Source organism: Gobius niger (genome assembly GCF_951799975.1).
Source record: "Gobius niger genome assembly, chromosome: 13".
Lineage (NCBI taxonomy): Eukaryota > Metazoa > Chordata > Actinopteri > Gobiiformes > Gobiidae > Gobius > Gobius niger.
Genome location: NC_136864.1, coordinates 7,561,066 through 7,573,883, shown reverse-complemented (window position 1 = coordinate 7,573,883; position 12,818 = coordinate 7,561,066). Strand labels below are relative to the sequence as shown.

The 12,818-nt window shown below is 42.7% G+C and overlaps 1 protein-coding gene across 1 annotated transcript in view; it reads right to left on the bottom strand.

Moving 5' to 3' along the window:
* Window positions 1-12,818, bottom strand: part of piezo2b (piezo-type mechanosensitive ion channel component 2b) — a 175,494-nt gene that overhangs the window by 43,822 nt on the left and 118,854 nt on the right. The window contains exons 18-24 of the mRNA XM_079569635.1: window positions 12,138-12,298; window positions 10,494-10,670; window positions 9,189-9,317; window positions 8,485-8,685; window positions 8,173-8,377; window positions 6,226-6,327; window positions 5,985-6,150 (exon numbers count right to left, since the gene is read on the bottom strand). Coding sequence (XP_079425761.1) covers window positions 5,985-6,150; window positions 6,226-6,327; window positions 8,173-8,377; window positions 8,485-8,685; window positions 9,189-9,317; window positions 10,494-10,670; window positions 12,138-12,298 — 1,141 coding nt within the window. The remainder of the gene's footprint in view (window positions 1-5,984; window positions 6,151-6,225; window positions 6,328-8,172; window positions 8,378-8,484; window positions 8,686-9,188; window positions 9,318-10,493; window positions 10,671-12,137; window positions 12,299-12,818) is intronic.

Here is a 12,818-nt window from a genome sequence, read left to right as displayed (position 1 = left end):
TTCACATTGTACTTGTTGTATTTTCTTTTTATAATGTATTTTATGTCGGTTGTCTGTCAAATTGACAATATGGATGCTTTTAACAAGGACCCCAGGAAGACTAGCTGGCTGTAAAGCACAGCTAATGGGGATCCTAATAATAAACTAAACTAAACTAAACTAAACTAAACTAAACTAAACTAAACTAAACTAAACTAAACTAAACTAAACTAAACTAAACTAAACTAAACTAAACTAAACTAAACTAAACTAAACTAAACTAAACTAAACTAAACTGTAGACCTTTTTGTGAAGCACTTTGGTCAACAACAGCTGTTTTAAACGTGCTATATAAATACATTTGATTTGATTTGATGAAAAATATGTATTTCATTTTATTCTCTAACAGTGACTATCGAGTGAATTCTCTTCTGCTCTCGCTATTTCCCCAATAGCTATTTATTTATTTGGACAAGACACTGCGACTAACTCAAAGGGACACAACAAGTCACATGTTGCTTGTGTGCGTATAAATTATAACCCATTAAATCAGTTTGTGGCTTGGTTCGGTCAGTGGTGGTTTTATGTGTCTTTACACTCACATGAGAGGAGACAGAAAACTTTTAACAGCCTACTACACTATTGTAATTGTTTGCAATTGATGCTTCCAAAAACCTATGGGTTTTCTCTGAAATTCTTCTGTATTGTTTTGTTTTGACAGAGTACACACACAGAGTACACTGTCCCGTAAAGCCTCATTGTAACCGGAGTCTCGTCACTCAGCACAGGAAGCCCCCGGCTCTCATTATGTCCCTACATGCGAACAACATGCGTTGAGATCCAGTCTGTTAACGCATAGAAAACAACAATTACTCATTTGATCAAGAGGGAGGATTGGGGATTAGGATTGTAACAATAATTGAAGGCAAGTCTGTTTTATTTATTCATCTATTTCTTTACTTTTTGGTTTTATTTGACAAAACGATTGTTTTGCACAAACCAGAGAGTGCTACAAGCTTACCTGCTGTCCCAGGGCAGATTCATAAAATGCTTACATGGCTTTATTTTTGCAGCAACTCACAAAAAAGTCTGGGAAAACTACAAATACTATGGTCCTGTTCTACTGTACATTCCAGTGCAGCTTACATGAATATATGAGACAGTAACGATAGGACCAAACACTCGTCAGTAATGCCCGATTACTGACGGGCTTTGGGGTTCGATACTGATATGAAGGGGGTTGGCATGGCCGATAACCGATATGTAGGCTGATATTTTAGGTAATTTAATTTGATGTCCTTTTTTTGTTATCTCTCAGATAGCCAATAGTTAAACATTCATTTTATTTTATACATTCTCTTGCAGTCATTATTATAGTAAAGTTTCAATCATAGAAATATACAGAAATATATCTGATAGAGGTCGACCAATGTGGATTTTTCTTAAGCTGATGTCGATATGCACCGCTGATATTTTTTTAAATGTCTCATCTATAATCCTGAGTGTGCATAGACCTAAATAATACAGATCGGCGGGTCCCATTCAGCCACATTCATGATAATGAGGTGTCTGTGAAAGTAACATGGCAGCTCAATGTTCTCCTACGAAGCCTGCTGTTTATCATATTTTATTTTATTGTCTAATTTCACTCTTTAAGTGGAGGAGTTCAAGTATCTCGGGGTCTTGTTCACGAGTGAGGGGCGGATGGAGCGTGAGATCGATAGACGGATCGGTGCGGCGTCAGCAGTGATGCGGTCGCTGTATCGGTCTGTCGTGGTGAAGAGGGAGCTGAGTCGGGGCAAAGCTCTCGATTTACCGATCGATCTACGTTCCCACCCTCACCTATGGTCATGAGATTTGGGTAATGACCGAAAGGACAAGATCGCGAATACAAGCGGCCGAAATGAGTTTCCTTCGCAGGGTGGCTGGGCGCACCCTCCGAGATCGGGTGAGGAGCTCAGTTACCCGGGAGGAGCTCGGAGTAGAGTCGCTGCTCCTTCACGTTGAAAGGAGCCAGCTGAGGTGGCTCGGGCATCTGTTCCGGATACCTCCTGGTCGCCTCCCGCGGGAGGTGTTCCTGGCATGTCCTAGTGGGACAAGGCCTCGTGGAAGGCCCAGGACACGGTGGTGGGACTATGTCTCCGAGCTGGCCTGGTGTCGCCTCGGGGTCCCCCCAGAACAGCTGGAGGAGGTGTGTGTGTGGATCGGGAAGTTTGGGCATCTCTGCTGAGACTGCTGCCCCCGCGACCCGGCCCCGGATAAAGCGGAAGAAAATGGATGGATGGATGGAATTTCACTCTTTAATTTATTCATCTTAATCTTCTTTATGCATGCCCTAATAGCCTTACAGCTTTCAAGTTTTATAGCTTATTTTTAATCTATAGTCTGTGTTATATGTTTCATGTTTCATGTTGCACGATTGTATCGAGAAAAATTCAAACCTGTTCTCAAACAACAGCAATAAATACTATTGTGATTCTGATAGTATTCCGATATTGAAAATATTGGCCCGATATATCACTCGGACCCTACTCGCCAGGGCACTTGAAGAGAAGAAGAAGCTACAATACTGGTGCTCATATTGTTTCATCAAATTAGGATATTAACTTCAGTGTCTCTTATTGCAACAAACATGGCAGATCTAATAAAAAAAAAGAAGAAGAAAAAAAGCCAAAGCAGTTGCCTATAGACAGAATGTTAAAGCCCCTTTTTCATCAATGGTGAGGAAAAAATACCTTTCCCACTTAGCAGCTATTTATTGAGTTTAGAGAACAAGGCCAACGTGTCTGCGCTTTTTGACGGACAGGGCGTTTTTGCGGAGTATGGATTTTTCTCTCCTCTCCACTCCCGGCGTGTAACCCGATCCTGTTGAGGAAGGGGGTGGGGGGGGGGGGTCAAAAGGCTGGGGTGAGTGCGGTGCGGACAGACGGGCCAGAGGCAGCTTTTCCTGCGCGCTCCGCTCTCTCCGGGTCTCGGCTCGGGCGCTTGTTGATGGACGCAGAGTGCGTTAATAAAAGACTTGTCCACTTTGCACATCACAACAGCGCAATGTAAAGAGAGCAGGCGATCGATCGGCAGGTGAGGATGCTGCGCTTGTCCTCTGATAATGCCCCGCTTTGTACAACACGTGCACTACACAAAGGCCTGGATCTTGATATGGAGTCTAGGCATGAGCTTTTATGGACAAGACATTAAAGGGATTTTTCAGGATTTTTGACATAGGGCCTCATTTCCTAGTTATCCAGAGTGTTGTTAATTTCTGGAGATATGTTTTTGTTCTTATATTTGAAGAGCTTTGTGGCGCTAGGCTAGTGCATGTCTATGGTATCAGCTAGCCTGCAATAAAAACAGTCTGACCCGCTCCACAGAGCACCTGAGGCAAATCACTTACAACGCCAGACTAACCATATAAATGTCTGTGTTAATAGAATCACTAAAACTGTTTTGCATTTATATCTGAGCAGCATCAGCTTCGTGTTTGTATAAGCTACACAGAGGCGGAGTGATCTGCTAGAAAATAGTCCCTCAAAATGCAGTAATTCATGTGATGCAAGGTCAGTTATATTCAAAAAATTATTCTATCGACACAGACATCTTGAGCCAGGCTTGGTCAAGAGTATCTAACTGGAGGAAGTCAGGGGTAGGCAATGTCAGGCCCTCCATCATCAAACTCTGGCCCTCGAGATGATCTTGACAGACAGGTTTCTTCCAGATGCTGCAGTTTCCCCAACCTTCAAGGTCATGCGGGTCAGGACTGGCACCTGAACACTATTTCGTTGTACGGTTGTAGAATGACAATAAAGCACTTACTTACTCTATAGGCTAGGCTGAAAGCTCGATGGCCACAGCTAGAGGAACAAGTTCGCAAATGAGAGCTTGAAAAACGTGCTGCCGGGAGAGGCTTGTCAATGGTGCAGTTACGCCTCCGTGCTCAGGTCGTTGCAAAGGTGAGTGTTCAGAAGTGACACAGAGGAGTTTAAAAAGTTAAAAGTAAGTATTTTCCTCCTCCTACATGTTCCAGCAATGTGCTAATGTGTAGAATGACCCCAGAACTATTCACCACAACTGCCTCAAAAATCCTGCACTGTCACTCACTAGAAGCTGCAGCTACACGCATGACCTGAGGTGGCAGTAGTGAGTATAATGTGATCAACTTGCATCTAGACCCTTTAAGTAGTGATTTTACACTTTTGATATCTAGTTTTAATTCAATCTTCTATCTGCAGCTTACAGATGATATAGTCCGGTAAAAGAGTCTATACTCAAACAAACAAATCTAAACAAGTCAAAACTTCTCAAATTAAGAAAGATCTTCTCAATGCTCAGAGCACGGTTGACGTCCAAATGTCCGGCACAGTGACCCAAAAACAACTCACTCCAATCTGCTGATATGAGCAACAGCCATCCATCATCTCTCTGACCTTCATGAGGAAAACAATCTTTGCTGACAGAAGAAGTTTTTTTGCTTCACCACCCATCTAAGATTTCCGCATCGACTGGCTTAAATCAAATGTCCACAGATATTGTTCTTTTTTTATGACCGCTCTTATATTGGCAAATTGCAACGCCACAGAGAATGAGCGCTGTCATCGAAGCCAAAGTGTGACCTCTTTTGGGGAGCGGCGACTTTGGTTTTGGCCCGACTGCTGTATATTTGTTTAGTTGCTTCTTTTATAAGCACAATGCATCCAAGAGGAACCGTTTAGCTGCAGCTCGAATTTTACTAATTCTAATACAAGCAAAAACCATTTTGCTGTGACAGAACCTAAACAAAAGGTGGTTTCATGATGTATAAGATTGAAAACTATACATGTTAACAAAAAAACGCTGAATAATAATCATCTGTAATGGAATGGAACCACTTTAAAGGAACCGGCCACCGTTCTTCCATACTGAGATGTATTCTTACATGAGCAGTTACACGAGCCAATTATAGTTACATAAAATTTAACTATTTTTCGAAGCGGATAAAAAGGGGAACTGTATAGCTAGAGACGGCGTCTCTGGCATCGCCCATATATGGTAATGTTTGAAAACAGTTAATTATTTCTCTAATTATTCAAAAACTACTTTAACAAACGCTGAATTATGAATATAGTTTTCTACTAAATAAAGATACAAAGACATGGAGAGGAGCAAAGTGGTTACACAGACCATAAATACATAAAAAAAACAGAGAATGCTAACATGATGCTACATGTTAGCACCGGGCTAATGCTAACGCTAACTAGCACTTGCTATGACTGCCGTTTTATCACTTCTACTGAACAATCTGCTGTGAGAAAATATCCATATGGACCAGATTTACACTTGACTTTATTTGTGTGTGATAAATAAGTTCATATTCCACCAGAAAAGGGCAAAAAAGGGTGAAAAATTGTGTTTCCCAAAAGATCCTATTTTCCCCCTCGGCAAGGCCACGCCCCCTTCTATGTCGAGATGCCGTCTGTATCTATTATTAGGCACAATAACACATTAGGAGCACTCCAACGTCTGCACAGAGTGAAGAAACAATATAGTTCCCCTTTTTATCCACTTAGAAAATCAACATGTTTTGTGTAGCTACAAAATGTAGCATTTTGTGTAGCTACTCATGAACCGTATTTAAATAAGGAAAACGTGGAAGAGCTTGGTCGCTTCTAACTTCTCCCCGTTTGGGTTCATTGGAATACACTGGGAGAGGCTAAACGCTAACAACATCTTTGGTCTTTTTGCGTGACTGAGCGCACGCGTAAAGACCAGACAGGTACGCATCAACTCGTCTAAGCTCAGGTAAGAACATATCTCAGTATGGAAAAACTGTGGCCTGTTCCTTTAAGGCAAGACACAATAAAGATTTTTTTGTTTGTTTGTTCCCAGGTGAATGTTTATATGTTATGAGACCAATTTAGCCCAAAATCTGAAGAAAAAGAAAAAAAGACAGAGTTTTGCCTGTAGAGTCTCTCCTTACCTGGACTTCCCTGTAGTAAGAGGTTGTGGCAGCAGGATAATGTGAAAGCCAGTACCTGCAGTGTATGAAGTCAGGCACTGGGTTGTGAACGCTGAACGAAGCGGCGTCCAAATCTCTGCAAATCTCCACGTTGTCTCCGGCCATGATCCGCACGGCCGCTTTGTTTTCATCGTCGAAGATGTGCTTTTGGAAGGCGGCGCACAGCAGCAGCATGTAGTCATCTGACAGCAAAAACACACCCTTTTATTAACGTTTGTATTACTATGGTGTCAGTAATGTCTGAAGATGTGACGCACAGATGAGGAAGGAAGGGTTGGGTTGTGTTAGGAAATCGGGGACGTAGAGCCACTTCACCACTTTGGAGTTGGTGCTGGAGTTGGGAAACCTCCACGGATAATCTGAAAAGGAAACGTGGAACATTATTTGACATCAGTGCCTTACTTGAGTAGTGCTTGTGTTGAGAGAACTTTTTACTTTTACTCCACAACATTTAATAGACAAATATAAAACTTTTTACTACACTACATTTTAGGGATGGGCGATAAATCCAATTAATTAAATTAATTCATGCTTTTAAAAACAGACGGTTTGGAAAATGGCTAAATCGTAAAATCGAGTCCGCCGCTCCATGTCCCCCCAATGTGTGGCCAATTTAGCAGCGTTTTAGCAGCGAAATGACACCAGTGGAGAAGCGGCGACTTTCTGACGATCTGCTGCTTCACAAAGGCCTCGTGTTGTGTTTTAAGAGAACACGGTGGAGTTTTCTTCCGCTAAAACAGAGTTTCCCACTTTCCTCTGGCCTGCTCCTGTGCCTTTCTCTCACTCTGCTCTGAGCGGACCATTTAACTCCGCCCCTTTCCCTTGAGTCTCCATGGAGACGGTTGTCAATCACAGCAGAGGCAGGAAGACGATAAAACTAAAACACTTTTGAAAATTCCAAGGCTCATCAAGAGGTTTTACTTTTGAGAGCAGACGAGGAATATCTAAAACAGAAATAACATTTTTTAAATAAAGGATTATGTTATCTTGAAGGGGCAAGTTGACCATTTAATACTCACTCCTGCCACCTCAGGTCATACGTGTAACTACACCCTCTATATTAGGCTTGTGCATGACGGCACTTCGGACCCAAAGTAACAACTTTTTGAGTGACAGTGCAGGATTTTAGAGGCAGTTGTGGTGAACAGGTCTGAGCTCATTCTACACATTAGGACATTGCTGGAACATGGAGGGGGAGGAAAAATACATATATATATTTTTAAACTCTGTATAGCCCCTTTAATGGGCCTAATTCTACATTATGAAATATTAATGAGCAGGACTCTGAGCAGCTTTCTTCATATGAAAGATCAGGAGACTTTAGAGTTTAATAAAAATAAAAGCGATTAAAATCGTAATCGTCCAAACTGAGTGGCCCAGCCCTACTACATTTATATGAAGGTGCCAAAGTAAAGAGTAAAACGTGGCCCAGGTTTAATAAGAGTTTGGTGATTAAAAGAGAGATTTAAGAGTTAAAGAGATTTTCTGTTTTGTTTTGTAATAGGGCACTATAATGTAAGACACAGACAATTTCAAATAAAATAGTCCCAAACATCAATATGCTTGCTATTGTGGACTCTGTGTAATCTTCAGCTACAGACTTGACGAGTAAATGGGTTGATCGGGGGCTGGACAGACACCCATGGCCAATGGCGATATTATGTACAACAGTGAAACTACAAATAAAGTTTGTAGTTTGTCGTCTGAGAGATGAAAAGGGATGGAGCCTAAATGTTGAAGGAAGTGCATGAGGCGACGTGACGATGGAAAACCATGGTGCAACAGTTGCGCACATGCAGGATGACAGATCGGGTCCTGGATCTTTTGGAATTGCTAAAGCAAACAAGGCCAGAGCAAATGCATGCTCTAATCAAAGCTAAAGGCGGCCCAACATGTTACTTTTTTTTTGGTCAGGCAGTGTACAATGAAACAAATCACTAATCAAGTCAGTTTACAGTTACAGTATATAGGCAATTGTGCTATTGTGTATTTCCATTGGTATCGCCCCATAAATCCAATCGCTCGGGCCGTGTACGTGACATTACATAACAGGTGTAGCTCTCCAATGGGAGCCACATGTCTTTTGCCCAGTTAAACCCAGCTGGTGTCTTTAGTTGTCGGTCCGTGTTTACAGGCCTATGAACTGGCTATATTTAGTTTCTGGGTCAGAGTTGGTTGAAGAATGCCGTCTGGAGCGCACCCACCTTTACAGGCTGCAGGTGGGATGCCGATGCAGACGAAGTACTGGAAGGTGAGCATGCAGGCCAGGAAGAAGCAGTACTTGGGCCAGATCTCAGCCATGGCCTTCCTCCGTCTACGGTACATGACTGCGATCAGGGCGACCGCGTGCAGCATGGAGTAGAAGTCCATCCTCTGCCCGATCACGTTCACGCCCAGCAGCAAACAGGTCTGTGAGGGCAGACGGGACACGGTTAGGGCTAGTATAGACTTTACTGCAATGAAGGATTGGTCAGCGTTCATTTTAATCGTCATAGCAGAAGTGTCCTGGCTCTGACCTCCAGTCCAAACTTGTAGAAGAAGTAGTTGACGAAGTATTTGATAAAGTGCACGATGCCGATGTCCAGGTGTTGCCTGGTGACGTCGTGGAAGATGATGTGAGCGGCCGGAGGGCACAGTTTGTTCCTGAGTCTGAAGTACAGCTGGTGTCTGTAGATGGTCACCTCGAACAACAGCACCGCCAGCATTAGCAGATTATTCTGAGGGAAAGCACAACAAAGTGTGTCAAATACATTTCTTACGGCTTGTAAAAGGGATATTTCAGGATTTTTGACATAGGGCCGCATTTCCTAGTTATCCAGAGTGTTGCTGATTTCTGGAGATATTTTTTTTGTAATTCATGCAGTTCTTATATTTGAAGAGTTTCGTGGCGCTAGGCTAGTGCAAGGCTAGCGCATTTCTATGGTATCAGCTAGCCTGCATTAAAAACAGTCTGACCCGCTCCACAGAGCACCTGAGGCAAATCACTTATAACGCCAGACTAACCATATAAATGTTTGTGCGCTAACCTTGAACTAGCCTAGTGGCACGTAACTCTTCAAATATAAGAACTGCATGAATTACAAAAAACAATATCTCCAGGTCTCAGCAACACTCTGGATAACTAGGAAATGAGGCCCTATGTCAAAAATGCTGAAATATCCCTTTAAGTCGAATATTAATTTAGTTGAATATTAGACTCATTCTCAAAGCTCATTCTCACCCGGAGGTAAGCAAGCACGTTGCCGTCTTTCGCCTTCGTCAGACCGACCCAGTTGGCTGGATCCACTGGCGCTCGGTACAAGAGCGAGCCCCGCAGCTCCTCCTCCTGCTCCGCCGAGTAACCGTTGGGCTGAAGAGGAAATCAAAAAGTTACAGCTCAACATCTGAAACATACTGTACATAAAACTATAATCCTTGGCGATTAAAAGTGAGATAATAAGTTAGTTTCCATAGAAACACATTCAAACTCAAGGGAAGTAAGAGGGGCTAACTCATTTGTTGCTCAGAAAATAAATGTGGCTTTCTAAAGAGATATGAAACACGTTGCGCTTTTTCCTGTGTTTTTATTATGCAAATTGTATTTCAGTGTCAAAAAGGTAAAAAAAAAAAAAAAAGGTTTCAGTGAAACTCATGGATGGTTTCGTGTCTCGGGGCTCTATGAATCACTGACATGAATCTCAGAGACCTGGGATGAGTAGTTGTCAGGTTAAGCCCAGTTTAGGGAAAAAACTACTGAAAAAGGACGTTCCACATTATTAAGCAGATCATCATTTTTAAGCAATATAGGAAAGATAAAGGATCTCTCTGCTGATGAAAAGCGTGCAATAGTTGAATGCCTTGGTCTAGGTAAGAAAACCTTCGATATTTCATGAAAGATTAAGCTAAATCATCACACTGATAAGAGATTTGTGGATGATTCAGACACACACAGGTTTGTGCAGATAAAGGCACAACATGGATGGTTTCAGCCAGACAAACACATCAGATGAATAGAACAGCAGCTACAAAGCAGCATACAGGTATTTGAAGCTGCTGGTGCCTCTGGAGTCTCCTGAACATCAAGGTGTAGGACCCTCCAGAGGCTGCAGTTGTGCATAAACCTTCTTTCCGGCCTCCCCTAAACTGTTCATTGAAGCTCATGAACAGAAACGGCTGCAGTGGCTCAGAAATACATGAAGACTCATTTTCAAACAGTCTTGTTCACTGATGAGGCCGTGTAACCCTGGATGTTCAGATGGATGGAATAGTGGATGGTTGGTGAATGGCCTCTATGTCCCAACAAGGCTGTGGCATCAGTAAGGAGGGGGCGGAGTCATGTTTTGGGCCAGAATCAAGCTGGTCGGCCCCTTTAGGCTCCCTGAAGGTGTGAAAATGTGGAGTTTCTGACTGACCACTTTCTTCTATGTTACAAAAAGAAGAGCCGTGCTTTCCCAAAAATTTTAAAAAGCTTTTGGTGCTAAGAATGACACAAAGAAGCAAAACTAATAATGCTTTGATTATGGGTTATAATCAATGCAGCACTGACCATGGAGCAGTTCTGCGAGTAGGACGGCGGGTTGATGGAGTCGAGCTGGTACAACATTTTGCAGATGATGATGACACAGGTCCAGACGGTGCACACGCTCGAGGCCAGGGGGCGGTACTGACTGTAGGGCAGCGCGAAGGCCCAGGACGCCAGGAACACGTAGTTAAACAGGGAGACCTTCAGAGTTCAGGAGGGAACGTCAAACAATCATTAGCACAAGGTCCAAAATGTTACCTTTTCTTCACAACTCAAACAAACATATACCGTATTTTCCAGATTATAAGTCGCACTTTGTTTCATAGTTTTGCAGGGTCTAATACTTCGGAGCGACTAATATGTGATTTTTTCCCCCCTTTTTAAATGCCACTAGACGGCACAACAGGCTAATTGAGCAGCAGAAAGAAAGTTTGGAGTGAGCAAGAAGAGGTTACTCTGAGAGAATAAAACAAAACAAAGCTAATCGCGGGCTAAACGTTAAATGGCCACAGCTAGAAGAACTCGTTCGCAAATGAGAGATTGAAAAACGTGCTGCTGTGATAATACCAGGAGCACTTCGGCGTCTGCACAGTAAAGATATCACTGCACGGATTTCGGACTACTCCTGGTGTTATTACGCCTTACAATATAGTTCCCCTTTTTATCCGATTAGAAAATCCACATTGTTTAACTTTGTGTAATTATACTTTACAGTGTCACACTTCACGTAACCATATTTAAATAGGGAAAACTTGGCAGCTTCCATCTTCATCTCGTTTGGAGCTATAGAGGAGAGGAGGAGAGGCTAAATGCTAACGCCGTCTGCGCTGTGTTTACGTGACTGAGGACACACGCGGAGACCAGACAGGTACACATGAACTCATCTAAGCTCAGGTAAGAACATATCTCAGCATGTAAAAACGGTGGCCTGTTCCTTTAAGGCGGGGAGTAAGAGGTTAATCTCATGAACTGTCAGGCTAGTTTTCTCGCATTTCTGTGTTATTTACCCTGAAAAGTGACTCTGCAATGTGCCTATGAACTCGTCCTCGTGAAGAATCGGGATACAGTGGTCCCTCGCTGTAACGCGGTTCACCTTTCGCGGTCTCGCTGTTTCCGCAAAAATAAACACCGCTAGCGTGTGGCGCTCGCCTCAGCTAAACACTCGCCTTCTGAAGCCTGAGACTGATACCATAAAACTTTGGTCGAAGCAACGATTGTCTCTTAGTTTGAACAATTGCACAGCGGAGACGAGAGCAGCTCACGATGTTTCCATCCCCATGACTGTAATGTGGATCTAAAAATCTTATTTGACAAAAGAAATCACACACTGAACACCAGGCATAAGGGAGAACCTGTGTGAACTAGTGAGAAAAGTGTATAAAGTGTGTGGTGAGGGGTTTTACTGCCTTAAAACATATAAACGAGGGACCAGTGTATTACAAAAATGAAAACTTAGGAATGAGTTTGGACACAGTTATATCATTTAACATCATCAGCTTAAAAACCAAGGGTGAAAACATGTGAAAAGTTGGGTAAATTAAACAGTAAATGGATAAGATAAGCCTTTATTTATCTCACAATTGAGAAATTCATGTGGAGAGAAAGTGGCAAAAAGAGCTTAATGTGCAATGCTATTATCGGACAGTAGGAAAAGCAAAGGCGGGTTACCTCTCTGACTGTGACCAGGATGATGTAGCAGGCCACGATCTTGATGATGTGGATCTCCAGGAGCCACCAGATGAACAGCTGCAGTTTGTGGAAATACTCCAGGAACTTGAGGAAGAGCACAGTGAGACGATCCACCACCAAGTGCCACTTATTCCTCAAATCTGACACAAAACATAGACAAAGAACACAATTAGACAATACAGTCAGAATGTTGATTTTATCAGCACAAACAAAAAAATAAAAGATGAAAGAGTAGCACACAGTCCATAAATATACTCCATCTAGTTCAATTCTGGATTAAATTTATTTGAATTCCTTGTGCGCAGTTTATTATATTTTCATCCAGGACACACCTCATTTTTCTGTGCACGGTTCGGCGAAAGTGGTAGAAAATAGTTTGGACAATCAACAAAGTCAGACAAAGCGCAGACATGTTTTAAAGAGGAGGAGAGTGCTTCCAGGTGTCGGCAGATCACAGCCGTCTGGCCCCGCGATCCCACAGAGCGTCTACGGGAGATACCTCACTGATCTAAACCAGAGCACATTGTTGGTTTAGTCTCCGCAGATGAAAAGGTCAGTATTTGAAGCGGCTGTCTTCCAGGGTGAAAACACAAAGGTAAAAACAATCTGAGTCGAGCTGTGATGCTTTGAAAGAGGCCAGGAGACTGCGGGGCTCGTCTT